We start from the raw sequence: 20453 nt of genomic DNA, 5'->3' as shown, positions 1-20453 counted from the left end.
TCTAAACTAGCCACTGGAGATATATTTCTATTGAGAGAAATATGCAGCTGGGGTTAACAGGAAGGTGGAGTTAGTTCCTCCTCTCTGGCTTCACTGACAGTTCACACCTTCCTTGTGCAAAGACATATTCCTCACCTGCTAGCCCAGCCATGTCACCTCCTCTTTGGATCTCTCAAAACAGGCTCTCTGAAATACAACATCAAGTTCACATTCCTCATAATTGGCATGGAAAGCCTTCATAGACCTACCCTACATCTCTGACCTCATGCCTTAGTACATTATCTCCAGCCCTAGAGACCCTTTCCTTCCTTTACACTCTCAATACTCCTGACTCCATGTTTTTTCTCTCACACTGCTGCACGTCTGGAACACACTGCTGATGCCCATTCTAGAGACAGTCAAAACTTCTGAGACAAAAAAAAAGTTTTTGAATAAAATAACTTTGTGAGATGTGCACGTTGCATAGCAAATTTTGATTTTTCAGCAAAAACTGAAATTTTCAGCCCAAGTTCTTGGGTTTTCAATTTCCACCAAAAACACATTTTCTACAGGATTTTTTTATACCAGCTGTTCCCATTCAAACCACTATCCCGCCTCATTCAAGTCCCCATTTAAAACCCAACTCTGATGTCTACCATACAAGCAACAAATTAATTTCAAACTAGTACATTACCACCATCCCTGAATTCTGCCTCATCCTCTTGTTTTTGTGTGTCTACCTTCTAGATTATGAGCTCACTGGGGGAGAGACTGTCTTTAATTGTGTGTACTGTAAAACATCAAGCACACTGATGGCACTAAAACTTTGAGAGAGATTTTCTAGTGGACATAGACTTAAAGAACACGATCTTTGTTTTAAATATAGCATCAAACTATTAACTCAATCCTTCATAGATTAGATAGAAAAAGTTAGATCAGCCATTAAGGATGTTTCTGTAAGAAAAAAATTACAGTATATGCAATTAAGTTGATCATTTAGGAGAAAATATTAGTCATAATTATATGATTGAGTACAAGAAGTGCAGTAGGCAGGTCTAAATTTGGATATTACAAGCCAAAGTGAAGCTATTTCTCATCTATTTATTTCAATTTAAAAAAAAAGACGCCTGTACAAAGCTTTGGACATATTACAACAAAACCCCAGCAACATTAAACGCATTTAAAAGGAACTCTGCTAGCCAGTCACCTATGAGAAAAGCACCTTTCTACAGTCTAATCATGTGTTTAGCCCTCTTCAAAAACCCTATTAACAGATGTCTCTTACACAGGGGTGGCTCCAGGCACCAGCGCAGCAAGCGTGTGCCTGGGGCGGCAAGCCACGGAGAGCGGCGTGCCGGTCCCTGTGAGGGCGGCAGTCAGGCTGCCTTCGGCAGCATGCCTGCAGGAGGTCCGCCGGTCCCTCGGTTTCGGCGGTGGGTACGCCGAAGGCTCGGGACCAGCGGACCTCCCGCAGGCATGCCGCCGAAAGCCGCCTGACTGCCGTGCTTGGGGTGGCAAAATACATAGAGCTGCCCCTGCTCTTACAGCCTGCCCAGAAGGTCTCCAAATGTGGGCTCTTTCTGACCAGAGGGGGAGCAAGTTCCAGAACCCTCAAGCCATGCCAGAGAATCCACTGCCAACAGACTCCCTCTTTGACTGCTATGGCAGTATGGCATGGGGAGAGGGGCAATTCCTCCTTACTGTTGTAGTTTTATAAATGAATTTCTTACTCAGGAACTCTCCTACCAGAGGTGAAGTTGATCAGTCAGTCATCTCCACTATAAAGCTCAGTCCAATTCCTTTCCCAGACTTCTCAAGTGACTTCCAACAAAGGTGACAATAGATAAAACATCAAAAGAGGAAAAGAGATGGGAAAGGTTAAGGAGAAATGGATTGGGCTGATTTTCGGTACTGGAGAGAAATAAGATGGTGGGGACATATAGTCTTACTAGAAAGTTAATGGTTTAAACATGCAATGAGCATTGATTGTGTGACAGGCTTTCACACTGTCTGCTCCTTTTTCCTTTCATGGATGCTTCTCATGCATCCACCTCTGCACAATATCTACTTGCTATTCTCTCATCACAAGCATCCGGTCTCCCACATCTTCCACAGCTCAGTTAACAGAGTCATCTCTGAATCTGTGTTCTGTCTTTTTTTCATTCTCTTTCCTGAATCTTTCCCAATTTTCATTTAGGTATTATTTTGTTTTTGACTTTTTAAGATGTTTTCTTCCTCTCCCAAAGCCTTATCTTGCAAACATGGAAATCAATGGCTAATCTCCCACTGACTTCAGTGGTTATAGGATCAGGGCCTTTTTCATCAGCAGTTTCTCTTCCCCTAACCTGTATCTACAGCTCCCTCAGTACTTCCTGGTTTCCCCTCCTAATCCTTTGTTGCTTCCCCATATGGTGTGGAGAAAGTGAATAAGGAAGTATTATTTACTCCTTCATATAAACACTAGAACTAGGGGTCACCCAATGAAATGAAAAACAAACAAAAGGAAGGACTTCTTCACACAACGTACAGTTAACCTGTGGAACTCCTTGCCAGGGGATGTTGTGAAGGCCAAAATTATAACAGGGTTCAAAAAAGAATGAGATATGTTCATGTAAGATAGGTCCATCAACAGCTATTAGCCAAAAACGTCAGGGATGCAACTGCATGCTCTGGGTGTCCCGAAGCCTCTGCCAGCCAGAAGCTGGTACTCAATAACAGGGTATGGATCGCTCAATGACTGCCTGTTCTGTTCATTCCCTCTGAAGCACTTGGCATTGGCCACTGTCAGAAGACAGGATACTAGATTAGATGGACTATTGGTCTGACACAGCATGGCTGTTCTTATATCTTCCCTCATATGCTTCATAACTCTATTTCCTCATATTTACCTCCACTATGTTGTTCCAGATAAAGCAGAAGATAATTAAATGCTGAAGCATCACCACACTTGCAGAGCTTTTAAATTTATTTTCTGCTCTGCCTGGAGCAGCAACATGCAGGGAAACAGCACCCAGAAATAAGCGTTAGTACTTCATACTGATGTCCAAGCCTGAGCCCTAAATGAAGATGCTTGACCCTCTCTCATCTATTTCCTGCAGATCTTTTTCTCTTACATACTGCTATTTGCTGTTTTCAAGAAATCCTAAAGCACTGCATAAGAAAGCTCCTCGGAAGGATTAGGCAAGGCATCAGTGGATACACAGAGGCTTGGTCTACACGACACAGTTAGATCAAAGTAAGCTGCCTTGCGTGGACCTAGCTATGCAAGTGTCTACACTTAAAATTATTTCCCACGAATATAAGCATCCAAATACAGCAAAGCAGTATCACCACTTTCCCGAGCGACGCTGAGCCATGGTCAAGGTACTGAAGTCGATGCAGCGCAAGTGTAGACACTGGGTTACTTATTTCGACCCTAACACAATCCTTCAGCAGCTGTCCCACAATGCCCATCACTGACCACTCCGGTCATAATTGTGAACTCCACTGCCCAGGGGTTATGGAAACCAGCAAATTTCTGAAATGCCTTTTCCTGGCCACCCAGCTCAGCGAGCACATCTAGCAGCTTTCCACTGCCTCTTGCCCAGCTGACCATGTCGGCTACAGATCCAGATGCACTCTGTCCTGGAATAGACAGGAGATATTGGATCTCCTGGGCCTACTGGGAGAAGAGGCTTTGCAGTCATAGGAACATCAACATCTATAAGCAGATTGCACAGGGGATGCAGGAAAAGGTGTATGAAAGGGATCAGGAGTAGTGCTGCTAGAAAGCCAAGGAACAGCATGAGGCATATCAGAAGGCTAGGGGGCCAACAGTCTCTTTTACAAAGAGCTGCATGCCATACTTGGTAGACACCTTACTGTCACCCAGAGACCACTGTGGATACCTCCGAGGAGCCCAAGTCACAGACCCCCAGTATGAACAGTAAGGGTGAGGAGGATGAGGGGGGCAAGTGATGCCACAAGCCAGAATCTATTTGAGACTCTACTGCAGTCCAGTCAGTTCTGGTGTCAACTAAAGTTTGTAGCATAGACATGGCCAGAGACAGCTAGAATAGATGCATCTGATAAAGCAGAGGAGTAGAGACATTTCTCCCCAAATGCAAAAAATATCTAATTGAAGGATAAGCAGCAAAACCACAGATTCATACAGATGTGATGATGCCTTGGACAGAATAGCAACATGTAGTTTGCCTAAACTGGCGAAATGACATAGCAGAGCTTATCATAGGGGGAGGGATAGCTCAGTGGTTTGAGCATTGGCCTTCGAAACCCAGGGTTGAGAGTTTAATCCTTGAGGGGGCCATTATAGGGATCTGGGGCAAAAAAAATCTGTCTGGGGATTGGTCCTGCTTTGAGCAGGGGGGGTTGGACTAGATGACCTCCTGAGGTCCCTTCCAACCCTGATATTCTAGGATTCTATAGAATCATAGCAATACAGGGCTGGAAGGGACCTCAACGAGTCATCAAGTCCAGCCCCCAGCACTGGGGCAGGGCCAAGTAAACCTAGACCATTCCTGATAGGTGTTTGTCTAATCCAGTGGTTCTCAAACCTTGGGTCGCGACCCCAAAATGGGTTGCAACCCCGTTTTAATGGGGTCACCAGGGCTGGTGTTAGACTTGCTGGGGCCGAAGCCCGAGGGCTTCACCCATGAGTGGCAGGGCTCAGATTACAGGCCCCCTGCCTGGGGCTGAAGCCTGGGGCTGGGTTTGGCCCTCCCACTCGAGGCAGCAGGGCTTGGGCAGGCTCAGGCTTTGGTCCCGCCCTCCTGGGTCGTGTAGTAATTTTTGTTGTCAGAAAGGGGTCGAGGTGCAATTAAGTCTGAGAATCCCAACCTATTCTTAAAAACCTCCATTGACGGGGACTCTACAATCTCCAGTGGACACTTATTCCAGAACTTAATTACCCTTGTAGCTCGAAATCTTTTCCTGATATCTAACCTACATCTCCCTCGCTGCAGATTAAGCCGATTACTTTTTGTCCTACTTTCAGTGTACATGGAGAACAATTGATCACTGTCCTTCTTAATAACAGCCCTTAACATACCTGAAGACTTATCAGGTCCCCCCTCAGTCTTTTCTCATGAAGAAACATGATTAAACCTTTCCTCAGATCAAAAATGGTATAAAGTTCAGAAAACCTGATGCTCTCTTCTGGAATCTCTGCAATTCGTCCACATCCTTCCTAAAATGTGGTACCCAGAACTGGACACAGTACTCCAGCTGAGGCCTCATCAGTACCCTGTAGAGCACTCCCTTTTCCTACACACAACACTCCTGTTAATACACCCCAAAATGATTTTAGCCATTTTACAGCTGCATCACATTGTTGACTCATTCAATCTGGGATCCACTATAACCCCTTGCTCCTTTTCCACTGTACTACCACCCCCTCACCTTCAGCAGTACAGTTAGTCCCCATTTTGTAGTGTGTATTTGATTTTTCCTTCTTAAGCGAAGTACTTTGCACATCTTTATTTAACTTCATCTTGTTGATTTCAGATCAATTCTCCAACTTGTCAAGGCTGTTTTGAATTCTAATCCTGTCCTTCAAAGCGCTGCAACCCCTCCCAGCTTGGTGTCATCTGCAAATTTTATAAGCATACTCTCCAGTCCATTATCCAAGTCATTAATGAAAATATTGAATAGTAGCTGACCCAGGACTGACCCGTGCTTGTGACCTTAAAGAAGAATTTTGGCTGGCAAATTGGTATCAGAGGCCCAGGAAGCACAGGCTAAACAGATGCCAAGCCCAGATCTTGTTCATGCTCCTCCCTCTTGGTCAATATGAATGTCATCAATAGGGCACTTCTCATCATTGGGACACTAGGCCAGCCCAGAGTCACCTGTTGTACATTTTTGTAATTAGATTAATACTTACTGGTTACTGGTGTGGCATTGTTAGGGGTGTCAGCTCTCAGGTACTGTGTCGTCTGTGTAGAGGGCTGAGATAAACCTTGTGAGCTGCTGCTGTCACTACTGCTGTTTTAACCCAAAAAAATTGACAAAACATCAAACTTGCTTCTGTAACATAAAATTCTTAAAATCCTGTCAGAGAAATTACAGCATATCAAAATTAAATTTAGAAGATTATCCATAGTACTGAGACTAAGGAAAGCAGGGTGATTTCCCATAGCACACAGTTTGATTCTCCACAACCCTATCACTACTTTCCTTTAACATTTAATGCTTTTCACTAATTGATTTGCATACTGATCTATTTTCTATTAAGTTTTCTCAATCCTTGTTGAAATGTTAAGATACGTGTACAGATAAGACATGACAGACAAAAGCATTACTTATCTCCAAGAAGTTTCATATACCTTCCTTATTTTGTTGATACTAGTCTTCTATTGTGGTTGAATAACATTCATGAAATAGACCCACAGCACCAGTCTGAGCCAAGCATAAAGCCGACAGGTACAGTTCATGCTTCCATACACACATATGCACCTTGGTTCAGACCTGTAAAGATGGTTACATACCTGTTTGGTAACTTTTGTTCTTCCAGGTGTGTTGCACATATCCATTCCATTTTAGGTATGTGCACCGAAGACAGAACTTTTTTCAAAGCAGTACCCGTATCAGGTACTCCGCGTGCTCATGTTGCTAGCTAGGGTATAAAGGGGCAGAGTTGCCCTGATCCCTCAGTTCCTTCAAACTGAAAGTCAACATCAATTGTGACTCAAATGAAGAGGGGGAGGAGGCTGGGTCATGGAATGGACATCTCAAAGAGTTACCAAACAGGTATGTAACAGTTTTTAATTCCTCAAGTGCTTGCACATGTCCATTCCACTTTAGGTGACTCACTAGAAATTCCAGATGGAAGAGGGTAACAGAGTCTACCTAAACAAAGACTGCAATACCACTCTCCTAAATCTACCTTTTTTGAGGCCTTGGAAAGAGCATAATGAGTAGTGAAGGTATTAGCCAATGACCAAATCTCAACCTGGCAAATGTCACTGATGGGAACGTGACTTAAGAAAACAGCTGATATAGTTTTGTGCTCAACTCTCTGAAGTAGCGGATTAGTAGTAATATAGCACAGACATACAGGAGGAGATCCAAGAAGAAAGCTTCTGCAAATGTAGGTTGCCCTTTCTTCCTTTCAGAGGAGATAAACAACTGGAGACATTCTAAACTCTTTAATCCTGTTCAGGTAAAAGGCTAACGTCCTACCAACATGCACAGTCTGAAGATTTTCCTTATCTTTGAGAATGAGGTTTCAGAAAAAAGATTGGTGAGTATACATTCTGAGATTAAAATCCAATACCACTTTGGTAAAAAATTTGAGGTCCATTTTTATTAAAATAACTATCTTTATATTCAGGCCACTAACACACAGAGGATTGGGAGGGGAAACAGATCTTTCCTTCTATAGGAGGATGGAATGCAGAGATAGCTGCCAGATGAACTCTCAAAACTGACAGACGGTCCTTTCTTTTAGGTGAAGCAGGTAATCCAGTTAAGTGAATGGGAGCACATGAAGGAGAGAGATCTTTCTGCTGGGACCACACTGAAAATCTCTTCCATTTCTTGAGGTATGTATTCTGGTAGAAGGTTTCCTGCTATTTAAAAGAACATTTTGAACTCCAGGTGAACAGACTGCTTCCAGGAGAGTTAACCACTGGGCATCCAAGACACCAGCATACGCCAAAAGGGCCAGGATGAAGAGTCCTGCAAAACTATGACCAAAACTTGAGGCAACATTATAGGATACCAAACTGATTCTTGGATCTGTTGAGCCTTTCAATCTGATGGGGTCAGGCTGGCGCTATCAAAATTGGATGGGCATGATCCTGTCTGAGCTTGCTCAAAACTCTTGGAGCCATTAGGATGTGGGGGGGGGTGGAGAATGTATAGAAATTTCCCCTTCCAGGATAGTAGGAAAGAGTCTGACACAGACTCCAGGCTGTGACCTGCCCTCAAACAGAAATGGTGACACTTTCTGTTCTGCCAGGTGGTGAATAGATCTATTTCTGGCATTCCCCAAATTTGAAAAATAGACTTCGCTATTTCGGGTCCGAGGAACCATTCATGATCTCTGCTAACAATCTGCTGAGATTACTAGACAGTTTTAAGACCTGGGAAGGTGAGATGCTTTGAACATAATCTCCTTCCTGATGCAGAAAGACCAGAGGTTCATTGCCTCTTGGCAAAGGTGGCTTTGACCTGGCACTTCCCTACTTATTTAGATAGGATATGGCAGCTGTGTTGTCTGAGCACCTGCACCAAACAACCTTTGATGTGGGGAAGAAACACTTGACAAGCCAGGCAGATAGCTCAACGCTCCCAAATATGGATATCGATGGAGAAATCCTGATCTGACCAGAGACTCTGAGCCTGGAAGTCCCCTAAATGAGCTCCCCAACGGAGAGGTTAAGCATGTGTCACTAGGGTTATGGAACGTAGGGTTGGGGCAAAGAAGGTCCCTGACCACTGTGTAAACCTCAGGTATTGTCGGTTCTGAGAGCTTGGGGTGTACCGCAAACCAAGTCGATGTAGAAGGTACCGGCAATGGAATCTGTCTTGATGGCACCAAAAGTGATGCCAGAGTCAACAGATATATTGCTAGATGATGAATGTGGTATCAAGGAATACCTAACTGGATTAGGCTGAGCTCTAACCTTGATACCAGACTACTTCTTATAAGTCTCCATAGGGGGCTTGGCTCTCAAAGTGGAAGAGAACGTCTTCTAGCTAGAGGAACTGAAAGCATCCAACTCCTTCTGGTGTTTATGTGGTACCAGGGAAGGAGAACGCCTTCCCTGTGACAAGGGGAACTGCCAAGTCTAGCAGTGCACGCCAAGATGGAGTTGAGACCAAACCGCTATGTACTGAGCAGCTGGGTTCTTACTGGAGGGGGCAAAGCTGCTTCCATTAAGATATGTCGAAGTCAAACTCCTCTCAACTTTAGTCCTGGTCTTAAAACCCATACACATAGGGGACTTATGTCATACACGACCCTCTCCTAAACACTTTAAACAACTAGAATAAGGGTCGCTGACTGGCATGGATTTTTAACAGCAGGAACAGCACTTAAATCCCACAGACCTAGACATGCCCTGCTACTGAGTTTAAAGCCCAGAGAATGTAAGAAACTAAACAGGTTACTAAAACAAGTACCACTAGCCATCAGTATAAACTACTATGTACATAATGGAAATTATTTTCTTAGAGAAAGTTAAGGGAAAGCATGACTAACACACACATGCTTTGACTACTGATCACAGGCAGTGAGAAGGAACTGAGGAGGGTTGGGGCAGCTTCACCCCTTTATATCATGGGCAGAGGGTGCAGGTGCTGCCCCCATAAGTTACCTTTATGGAAAAAAGTTCTGTGGCTTCAGTGCACTGGCACACACAAAGTGGAAAGCGTACATGCATAAAGAATGCCAGTATATACAGTACAGACCCGTTTACGCGTGAATCGGCTTAACGCATGGTAGCGCCATGCCTCCCAGTGCTACCTATTTAACATGCGAGACTCGTTAACACGCAGTACAAGAACTTGCTATGTAGCGCTACAGATTTGCTCACTAACTCACTGACATAGAAGTCAACAGGAAGTGCGGAGCGGAAACGTGTTGTATGCCTTTACTGCCGAGGGGAGGGGGGGCAGCAATGCTGCGGCAGCGCTTTAAGGATCCTCAAAGCACTGCCACGGCAAAGGACCGTCCTTAAAGCGCTGCCCTACCAGCAGGGCCGCCAACCGGGAGGCAAAAAGGGCAGGGACATTAAAGTGCTGCCGCGGCAGGGCTTTAAGGACGGTCCTTTGTCGCAGCAGCGCTGGGCCGCCAACGGGGTGGGGCGCAGCAACATTAAAGCACTGCCGTGGCAAAGGAAGCAGCTGCCCCGGGGCCGGCTATTTTAAAAAGGGCCAGGGGCTCCGGGCAGTGCGGACCAGGCAGCCTGGCTGGGAGATGCTGACTCCCTAGCCCAGCCCCTTCCGCCCAAGGCCCCACCCCTTCCGGGGGCCAAAGACACCCTGCCCCGCACCGGTAAGTGTCCTGAATTACTTTCACCCCTGTGTAGTAATAAATAATAATAATAAATAAATAAATAATAATAATGTTTTTATTAGATTACACATTTGAATTTATATTCTTGCAAAGCAATGTTAACAGATAGGCCTGCAGTATTTGGGACGCTGTGAATACATATGTAATCCTAGATAATTTTATATCTTATATTTCAGCACGGCCCTCTTAACCCGCGGTCTGTTAACACGTGGTTGTGACGGCTTGACTCCCGACATCCACGTAAACGGGTCTGTACTGTAAGCCTTTGGGATTCTCTTATGAGACTGCCAAACTGGCTTTCAAAAGTTAATAGCTACAGTAGTAAACTATTACAGAGATCATACTCAGATTAGATCACAAGTGATTTAAGGGCCTCTTTTCCCACTGCTGTTTGCTCAGCTCACCAGCCTTCTATACCCCCCTTACTTAGGTTAGCTAATCCCCTACCAAGACTTTAAAAAACAACTGCGGTTTGTACAGAGCCTAGCACAAAGGGAATGAGATCTCAGCTGGCGTCCCAAGGCCCTAGTTTAATACCAGTGATGCACCAAATAACTGACTACAATGAAGACAATTTTTGAGCATCCAAGTTCTCTCAAAACTAGGAAAAAGCAACTATTTTCAGTGTACTCAGATATACTCTTTCTTCAGCTGTGACAGCCTGAGTAGCTCTTAATTTTTGGCTCCCCAAAGCTCCTATCCCATTGCCCCAGTCAACTTTATTGCACAAGAGGATATGGGATTTTGAACCATGTCTGCAACTGCTGCCTCTGACAGGGCTTTATGTTTAACGGCCACACAGTTTCAGCCTGAAAGTGAAATAAGATGGTTTTGCACCTACTAAAGAGTTCACTTTGAGGCACAATCCCTTCCTTGTCCTTTCCCACCTGTTAAGAAAAAGAGTCATAATGGGTTCTTAAGAGATAAACTTCCTGGCCACAATGAAGTTTAAGTATTCCAATAAGGCCTGAAGGCAGGACAGAGAAAAGGATCTGAATATAATCATAAGTATTAAAAGACCCTCCTACCTCAATTACTGGCTGTTTCAAGATAGTGGTGGCAGTGTATGGTCCTTTTCTTTACCAACCTCCTATACCACGTTTCTTGACCCAGAGATTCCCAGATTCTGACTAGCACTCTAACAAATGGGTGCACTACCATTGCTGTTGAACAAGGCTGCCACTTTACGTAGCTGGGCCCAGCATTTCTGTTTTGACCATTTGGAGAAAAAACTGACAGCTTCAAATTAAACAAGTCTGAAGAGAAGTGCCAAAGCATGATCAGCTTTTGCAAAAAACAAGCCAGAGAGGAGCTGCCACTGGATTCTGATTGACTGGAGGGCACCCAAACTGCCAGCATTCCAGGTTATTGCCTTTTTACTTATCAGTGCTATGGACTGCTGCTGCTGCAACCTTAGCTACCTTACTTCAAGGAACCCAGCTATGCAGATCAGAGGTCAGAAGACAACATTGTCTAAGTACAAGAAAGGAAGGAACATATTATGACAAGCAAACAGTGACAATTAGTTTCTCAGTTATTAAAAGTGATTCTCGGTTTTTACACATAACACAGACACCTTCACAAATGTCAAACAATTGTATATGAAAAGAAGATTGTATACTTTACCTGTCATCCAACTCTATTCTTTTCATACTATGAAGATGCAAGACAGCTAATATTATTGCCACCAGGAATATAACAGCACAGCAAACCCCTACACTGATATAAAACACACGGGTAGAAGTGGTGGGAGCGGCATTTACAGGATCAACTGAAATGGAAGGGTAAAACATGTCATTGAAATGTACTTTTCTCCAAAAGAGAGAGAAATTACATTTATCAATTTCAAATGAGTTCATATATGATTGTGCAAGGAGTATGTTGGTGTTTTTAATTCAGTCTAATACTAGCACTTGTTTTACACCAGTCTAAAATAACTGGACCAAAGAAAGGCAGCCCTGATGTGTCTCAATGTTTAGCTTTCCATTAAGCAAAGATTTAAAGACCGTTTTCCCAGTAGAGGTCAGTACAGGACAGAGCAAGCAGACTCAGGAAAAGATCACAACATTCTAACAAGAAAAATCTCCCAGAATCCTACTGCCTTAAGCCAAGGCCAAGATGGGGGGCTTGTCTACACTGACAAGTTTTGTCGCCAAAAACTGCCTTTTGGCAACAAAACAGCGATAGCGTACACACTGTAATGGGACTTTTGTCGAAAAAAACGTCCAGTTTTGGCGACAAAGAACTTCCACCCCTGCAAGACACTTTTGTCTTTTCCCCTTCCTTTATTGTCGACAAACAGCCAGTGTAGACACAACGCCTCCCCCTCGCCCCCATTTTATTGGCCTCCAAAAAGTGTTCCACAATTCCCATGCTGCCGCTCTGGTCAGCGGTTTGAACTCCGCTGCCTTGCAGCCAACCCGCCTCTCCCCCTCGCAAGCCCCGGGAATTTTAAATCTAATTTCCTGCTTGCTGGCTTCCCAGCTGAGCATGGCTGGCTATCGCACCAAACGCACTCCCGCTTGGACTACCGCTGAGCTGTTGGATCTGATCAGTGTATGTGGAGAGGAGTCTGTTCAGTTGCAGCTGCGATTGACCCGTAGGAATCTGGACACATATGGGCAAATTTCTCGAGGCTTGTGTAAAAACGAGTATGATCGGGACACGCAGCAGGCAGAGCGAAGATAAAGGAGCTGAGGCAGGAGTACCATAAGGCGTGGGGGGAGGCAAACCATCGCTCCAGTGGTGCACTTAAGACCTGCCACTTCTATAATGAGCTGAATGCTATCCTCGGTCGTGACCCCATCTCCATCGCCGACAGCCCCATGGATACTTTGGAGGCAGCAGAAAGAGGGGGTAACCTGGAGGCTGAAATTCTGGATGAAGAAGTGGAGCTAGAAGAGTATGTGGAGCTCCCAGCGGGGGTCGCCTGGTGGAGCAGCCAGCCAGTAACTTTTCTCCACTCTAGAAGTGCTCTATGGGAGCAGGAAGCAGATGAGATGCTGGGTAAGTTGCTGTGGCTTGTGTAGGGAATTGAAAAGTGGGAGACAGGTAGTGTTTTATGTGAGCTGGACATTGCCTGGTGTAGCTAATCTGCATTGCTAAGCAGTGTGTTGATGGACATCAAGACCTGCAGGGAATCCTACAGAAAGAGGCTCTGGAACATTTCCAAGAGGTACTTGTTAATAATCCTCTACTGCAGATTCCAAGGGATTGCAGCCTTATTAGTTCCCCCATTGTAGGAAACTGTATCATGCCATTTAGTAATCACTGGAGCTGGGACTAAAGCAGCACATGGCTGAGCTGCATATAGACCGGGGTGAAAGCTGCAAATATGCAGTAGTTGTGCCCTGGTTTCCCTACTTACCCGCAGCAGTGAGATGTCAGCCAGCAGGTTGGCCGCCTGTGAAAAAGTGTGTGATAATTTTAGAATGAGTTCCCTGCAAATCTCCCCTGCAAGCCGTGTCCGTTTTGTCTGTACCCACAACCACCTTCCCCCCACTCCCGACACTCACCATGATTGGGGTGCTCACGGAGCTCTGTGCCTGCCTAGAGTCAGTGAGAAAGCGATTGCTACTAGTTGCAAAAGGCCCTTGTTACTGAAATGTTTCAATCGTTTGCTGGAATGTAACAATCCCTCTTCTGTACATTGTCCACAGCAGCCGAGACCTTGGGGAACACACCACGCACACCTGCTAACCAGCTTTGGCAGATAAGGAAGAAGCTGAGACGTAGCAAAGACGACATGTTCAAGGAGGTGCTGCAGCGCGATGAGGGAGAGACCAGGGAACGCAAAGAGTGCTGGGAAGCTGAAAGTCAGGACAGAAAAGAGAATGCAGCATTTGCTGGGCAAGCGACAGGATGGATGATAAAAGTTATGGAGGATCAGACAGAGATGCTCAAGTCTTTGATACAGCTGCAGACAGAGCAGATCCGTGGTTGACCACTGCAGCACATGCACAATTCTTTGCCAACCCCACCCCCCTCTATGCCCAGACACTCCTTTTACTTCACAGCACTCCTGAGTTTCCCCATCACTCCACCCCCTCTCACAGGTTGCACAATAGCTGGAGCTACACACAGTTGTGAGGTGTTACCCTTTTTAACAATAAATAAAGGCTAAGGTATTTAATGGTATAGCATTTTTATTCTGTGTTCTACAAAAGCATATAGCAATCAATTCATTCTTGGGAACAGGCTTCTAAAGCATTTTGTTGCATGGATCTTGGGTCCCAAAATCATTTATGGATGCACCAGGGAAGCAATTCCAAAGCAGACATGTGTTAGTGCCCCTCATTGTCAAAGTGGTTCCTCAAAGCCTCTCTGATGTTAAACTCCAGGCTCCTCTGAAAGCCTTAGCATCTATCTGTTCAAACTGCAGCCAAGCGCTCTGCATCAGTGCTCCACACCTGAGCAAACATTTCACCCTTAGATTCACACAGATTATGCAAAGTGCAGCATGCTGCTATGACCACGGGAATATTATCCTTGGTAAGGTCTAGCCTGCCATTTAAACACCTCCAGCGAGCTTTCAAATGGCCAAAGGCACATTCGACTACCATGCAGCACCTGCTCAGCCTGTTGATAAAACGTTCCTTGCTGCTGTCCAGGTGCCCTGTGTACGGTTTCATGAGCTAGGGCTAGAAGGGGTAAGCGGATCTTCCAGGATTACTAAGAAAGTCTCCGCCTGCAGCTTTCTGTACAGGCCACTGTTCCTGAAGATGCGTCCGTCATGCACCTTTCCAGACCAGCTTGCACTGATGTCTGTGAAATGTCACCAGTGATCCACAAGCGCCTGCAACACTACGGAGAAGTATCCCTTTCTATTGATGTATTCTGAGGCAAGGTGGTCTGGCGCTAAAACTGGAATTTGTGTGCCATCAATCGCCCCGCCAGTTAGGGACAACCATCTCTGAAAAGCCATCCACTATTTCATGCACATTTCCCAGAGTCACGGTCCTCCGCAGCAGGATGAGATTTATTGCCCTGCACGCTTGGAGTAATGCAGCCCCAACAGTGGACTTCCCCACTCCAAACTGATTTGCAACTGACCGGTAGCAGTCTGGATTCACCAGCTTCCAGACAGCGATTGCAACACGCTTCTCTACCGAAAGGGCAGCTCTCAGTCTGGTGACCTTGCACCGCAGGTCGGGGGCCACCTCAGCACATAGCTTCAGGAAGGCTGCTTTACGCATCCTAAAGTTCTGTAACCACTGGTCTTCATCCCACACCTGCATGACAATGTGATCCCACCAATCAGTGCTTGTTTCCCTAGCCCAAAAGCGACAGTCTACTGTATGCAGGTGCTCTGTGAATGCCAAGAGCACTGATAAGTTGCTGCCATCCATATCACACACGAGTGCCTGTGATTCATCCTCTGTCAGTAACTTTGCGAATAACTCTGCTGCCATGTGAGATGTCCTCACGACAGGTAACAGCGCATAGGAAAGAAGTGCGGGATCCATCCTCTCTCACTGCAGAGCTGGTGCGCACTACAAGGACTGGCAGTTGTAAAAACGGCGCAAAAGGAAGCCAGAAACCACAGGAGGGCTGGGACACAAAGCGGTGCATGACGGGACATTTTGCATGTCCCAGGATGCGCCATGCTCCGTTTCCGCCTTCCCACAACACCTAGCAACAGATGGTGTCGCCAGGCACTGTGGGATACATACTCACAGTGCATTGCTCACACTGTCAACAATGGTGCCCCGAATGTGGGCATGATCTGTCGACAGAGGGAGCAAATGTAGACTCGCTGTGGCGACTTTGCTTTTGTCGATTTTTTCATGTTGACATTAGTTTCATTGACAAAACCTGACAGTGTAGACAAGCCCAGGAACCAGCAACCCAATCAGTGCCATCATATACTCACCAACGACACCCTGGTGCCCTCCAGGCTAAATGTAAAGGGGCAAGGGGGCCTCCAAACTGCTGGTCTTGGGGGGCTGCTTACTGGAAACTAACAATCCCTTCCCCACAAAAAATGTTATCGCTACCAAAGTACACAAGGGAACTGGGAGAGCTGCGGTCAAACCAGCCACCTGCTTCTGACCCTCTCCACTCATTCTTGCAGATTTTGGTAGAAACTGCACTAGAGAAGGGGAGTTATAAAGAGGCATAACTTTGCAGCAAGGAGAAATCCAATTCAGCCATATATAGCATGGAGAATCACACTCAAGACCTCATATTGGAGGGCAGTATGGCGTTAGTGCACAGAAGTTGTGTGCCTTTCCCCCTCCCCCCAACCCTGAACTGACCTGCAGCTTAAAAGCTCCCTAGCCTGTAGCACAAGGGTACCTCACGCTCTGCCTTTAACAAGCCTCGTGGGTAGGATCCCTTGTGCCTGTCCTACTCCTTGTTTAATGCAGCAGTATTTACAGGTGATTAAGCCTGCCTTTTCAACCAACCAACCTCAACTGTACTGATTCCTGGAGGCCAGCACAAATTAGCAGCCACTGGGCTACCTGTCATGCCTGCCCTCTACAGTGCTAAGAAGCTGCCATGTGTGTGCACCAAAAGGAGGTAAGACCTACTCCTATTTTAGGAAGAGGACCCTATCCACACCCCATGATTTTTAAACAACACCCATATTAGGCAAAAAAAGTGCACAGGATAATTAAGTAAAGAATTAGCACCACAAGAAACGGAATAAAGCTTCCCATTGAGTTCCAAAAGAATTTTTACAATAGCTTATGTTTTGGGTTCCACAACAGGTGCTAGCATGCTGTGGTTGGCATTTCCAACTCGAGACATGGTTAGGGAGATAAAAAGGGCCAAAGCCACCTCACACTGCACATTTACTTCAGCAAGTTAAATGGCACACACAACAGATTCTAAATCTAAAGGTCAGAAACAGATTGGTTTTGATAGCTCAAAACTTCTAGAGTCATGTATCAGGCAAAAGTTGTGATTACCCCAGAACACCTTCTCACCCCCATTATATATTGCTGACTGAACAGAAGAATGGAGTTAACAAAACTGCAAAAAGCCTCTCTCTAAAATCTGAACTTGAAGGAAATTACTGTTTTCACATCATTCCCTTCATAAAGAAGATATATCACAAGGTTCCTGTTAAGTTATGCCAAGAGGAATAAGTGCCCTTAATATTACTTACAAATAGCTTTGCTGCTGTTTTTGTCAGACGTTGGAGTTTTTACTTCTTGTTCAAATTCTAAATCAACAAGAGAAAAATGTGAAGTTCTAGTACACATTTTGTATTGTAATTCCTTTACACTGAATCACCTGGTCCATTTCTACAAAAAAGTGTTTTCCTAACTCAGCAGACTGAATTAAAACCTATAGTTAAGGTTAATTTCAGATTTTCATTATAACCATGTTTTCCCATGCTCCCAACTTTCAAAAATTCTCCTTCCCAACTGAATTTGCCATGTTTGGTCTCAACTGAGTCTCCCAATCCAGTACTTAGCTACAATGGGTGGGAAAAATGACACCGTATAACCTTTGTCCACAAATTCTCAAAATCTAAGAACTACTGATACACAAATGGCTATTTTTCAAACTATCCTAAAGTAATCAAAACCAATTTTCACCAGAAAAGCATTTTTCAGTAAGAACTGCTTTCCTGCAAAATATCAGCTTTCAATCTCCTTGCACTAATTTTATTGTATGAGAAGTGGCTTAATTGCTTTTTGCTCACATTTTCTAAAAACTTCCATTTGGAAATTCATAACCAAATGGAAGCGAAGTCAGTCTGCCCTCAGGGTAGATGGTGACTGACAGACACTCCCACACGCACTAATACCACCAAATGCTATCAAGAGACTGAAGAATTATGAGGAGCAAGCAAACCGAAGTAGTGACCATCTTTGCTACGAGCAGTCTATTGAGAATAAGAGATTAAAGAAAAACATTCTTTACAGTACTCCAAAACCTCTTTCAAAATGGCTGCAGACTCAAGTAAAAGAAGTGTTCAGTTATGAAAAGTGACCAAAAAAACAAAAAAAAAAAGCATTAATCCTCACAAAAAATATATTCAAATGTAGCTTTGTTCTCCAAGTTTCAGTGTTTTAACTATATGGGGAGTTTGAAAAGTCTGCATCATTTTTTTACTGAGATCATAAAGAACAAAAAAGACACTCAGTGTGCCAAGTTTAAGTGACTCATTTTAAGATCATTTTAACTTACTTTATAAGATATACTTTTAAATTCTCAGAAAAAAGTCTTTCTACATTAAAAATGCTGTAATTTTGGGGAGACTCTTTTTTCCAGACATAAGTGGTGGTATCCCTGCTTTAAATGCAAAACTCAGTCATAACTATGAAGCTGCAGTCACTATCTCCATAATACAAAGCCAGTTATTCAATTAAAGCCCATCAACTGCCCTGCCTTCCCGATTCTGCCTAAATTTAGAACATTTATTTGTTCCCCCATCATCCTACTTCATTCAAATTTCCCTTATTTATCTGTAAAGCAAGAGATCTTACTCATCCCTCCCTCTACTCTCACGTTCCTGGAAAACGTTTTATTCCATCTGAGAGATTCTTATTCCACACCCATCACCATAATCTCTCCCCTCACTCCTTTTTCCTCTACTTTAACAATAAAAGTTGCTGAAGCTTGATGTCTTACTTTTGTAGCACATTTTCCTTCGTTTGAAATTTAAGACTGTGATATTTTTTGAGGAATTTATTGTTAAGTTGAGCTGCATTAATATTGTAACCTCAGAATCTAGTCTGCCTGTGCAGGAGAGTTCAACACGAAACACTGCAAATAAAAAACGAGAGTCAGACATTTGTTTACAATACATTTCAACAATTTTTTAATACAATCTTCAAGTGATGCAGGATTCTGTTGCACTTTTTGTTTTAAACTCAAGCATTTTCTTAGAATTTCACTTTGGTGTTCAAACCAGGTAATTTCTGGGAACACTTATGGCATTTTAGGGAACAGCTGTCAAATACATTTAATCAAACAACTGAAATTGAAGCGTGCAGACCTCAAAAACCCAACAGTATCTGTGGGTAAACAACGGTTAGCCACGCACTCTGCACTGCAGTTACCAAATATTAATGAATCATATGCAGAGGCTCAGTGTGGTCCTCACTATCTTTGGAACACACAGAGGTGCTTAATTTCCTCTTATTTTTTAAAATCATCAAGATGGCCTTTTTGACAGCACCCAAACTGGTCTGAGCAAATTTGTCTGAGAATCTAGTTTAAATTAACATGACTAGGTTGGTTTTCAAGGCTATGTACCAGCATCACTGATATCAGCGCAACTGCAGAAATAATAGGCTTGACTCTAGTGCTTACCTGTACAAAAAGGATAAAGATATACAAAAAAGCAAAACAGCAGCATTTTACATCCATTGCACACAGGTACAAGTAACTCAAAAGGGTACAAGACAGTGCAGAATTAAACCCAGTAACTGTTACTTTGCTGCTGCAGCAGCAGATGAATGCGTTTGTGAAAATCCCACACAATGCAGTTTTATTTCTAAAACATGTTCGAGAGGAATGAATATACACCAAATAGTTGTTTTTATTTGATTTTTTACAATGCATCAATGTCCTTAGCATGTTAAACTTATTTCTACTACTTTTCTTTAAAAAAGGCAATCATTAAATTACTTATCTATACACTAGAGAAGTGGGATTAAAATCTGCACAACTGTTGGCCAAACTAGAATAAGAACCTTCTATAAATTCTTGGAATGTGATGCTTCCCTTCTCAGGAAAATGTGTATCCTTTTTCCCCAAAAAGGGAGAGGGGGGAGAAAAGGCATGGAATTTTCACTACAGTAACTCACTTAAAGTCGTCCCGCTTAACGTTGTTTCATTGTTACGTTGCTGATCAATTAGGGAACATACTCATTTAAAGTTGTGCAATGCTCCACTCTTACGTTGTTTGGCTGCCTGCTTTCTCCATAGCTGGCAGCCACCCTACACCCCCTTTCCCCCAGCGCCTCCCGCCTGCCGGCAGACTCCACGGATCAGCGCTTTCCCGCTCCTCCTCCCTGCGGCAATCAGCTGGCTTGCGGCGTTTTGGAGGCAGGAGAGAGGGGGGAGGAGCGAGGACTCGGCGCGCAGGCTCCCCCTCCCTCTCCTGCCTCCTGCTGGCAGTTCGGGAGGCGGGGGGGGGGAGGCGCGCCAAGTCCTTGCTCCTCCCCCCTTCCTCCTGCCCGGGGCAATCAGCTGGCTTGCCGCGTTCGGAAGGCAGTGGAGGGAGAGCCTGCCCACCGAGTCCTCGCTCCTTCCCCCTCCCTCCTGCCTCCAAAACGCCGCAAGCCAGCTGAGTGCCCTGGGCAGAAGGGAGGCGGGAGGAGCGAGGACTCGGCGCACTTCCCCCTCCCTCCCTCCCCTGCCTCCTGCCTGCGGCAATCAGCTGGCTTGCGGCGTTTTGGAGGCAGGAGGGAGGGGGAGGAGCGAGGACTCGGCGGGCAGGCTCCCCCCTCCCTCCCGAACGTAGCAAGCCAGCTGATTGCCCCGGCAG

The 20453-nt window shown here is 44.8% G+C and overlaps 1 protein-coding gene across 2 annotated transcripts in view; it reads right to left on the bottom strand.

Moving 5' to 3' along the window:
• The window catches only part of RYK (receptor like tyrosine kinase), a 112817-nt gene that overhangs the window by 63044 nt on the left and 29320 nt on the right, over positions 1-20453 (bottom strand). For both annotated transcript variants that reach the window (XM_026660781.2, XM_026660782.2), the window contains exons 4-7: positions 18590-18724; positions 17115-17171; positions 11627-11771; positions 5861-5961 (exon numbers count right to left, since the gene is read on the bottom strand). In XM_026660781.2, coding sequence (XP_026516566.1) covers positions 5861-5961; positions 11627-11771; positions 17115-17171; positions 18590-18724 — 438 coding nt within the window. The remainder of the gene's footprint in view (positions 1-5860; positions 5962-11626; positions 11772-17114; positions 17172-18589; positions 18725-20453) is intronic.

This window comes from Terrapene carolina, unplaced genomic scaffold, assembly GCF_002925995.2.
Source record: "Terrapene carolina triunguis isolate 2854851 unplaced genomic scaffold, T_m_triunguis-2.0 Scaffold837, whole genome shotgun sequence".
In the NCBI taxonomy this organism is placed as follows: Eukaryota; Metazoa; Chordata; order Testudines; family Emydidae; genus Terrapene; species Terrapene triunguis.
Note: the sequence above shows the minus strand (reverse complement) of the source record. Positions and strands in the feature narration are given on the sequence as shown.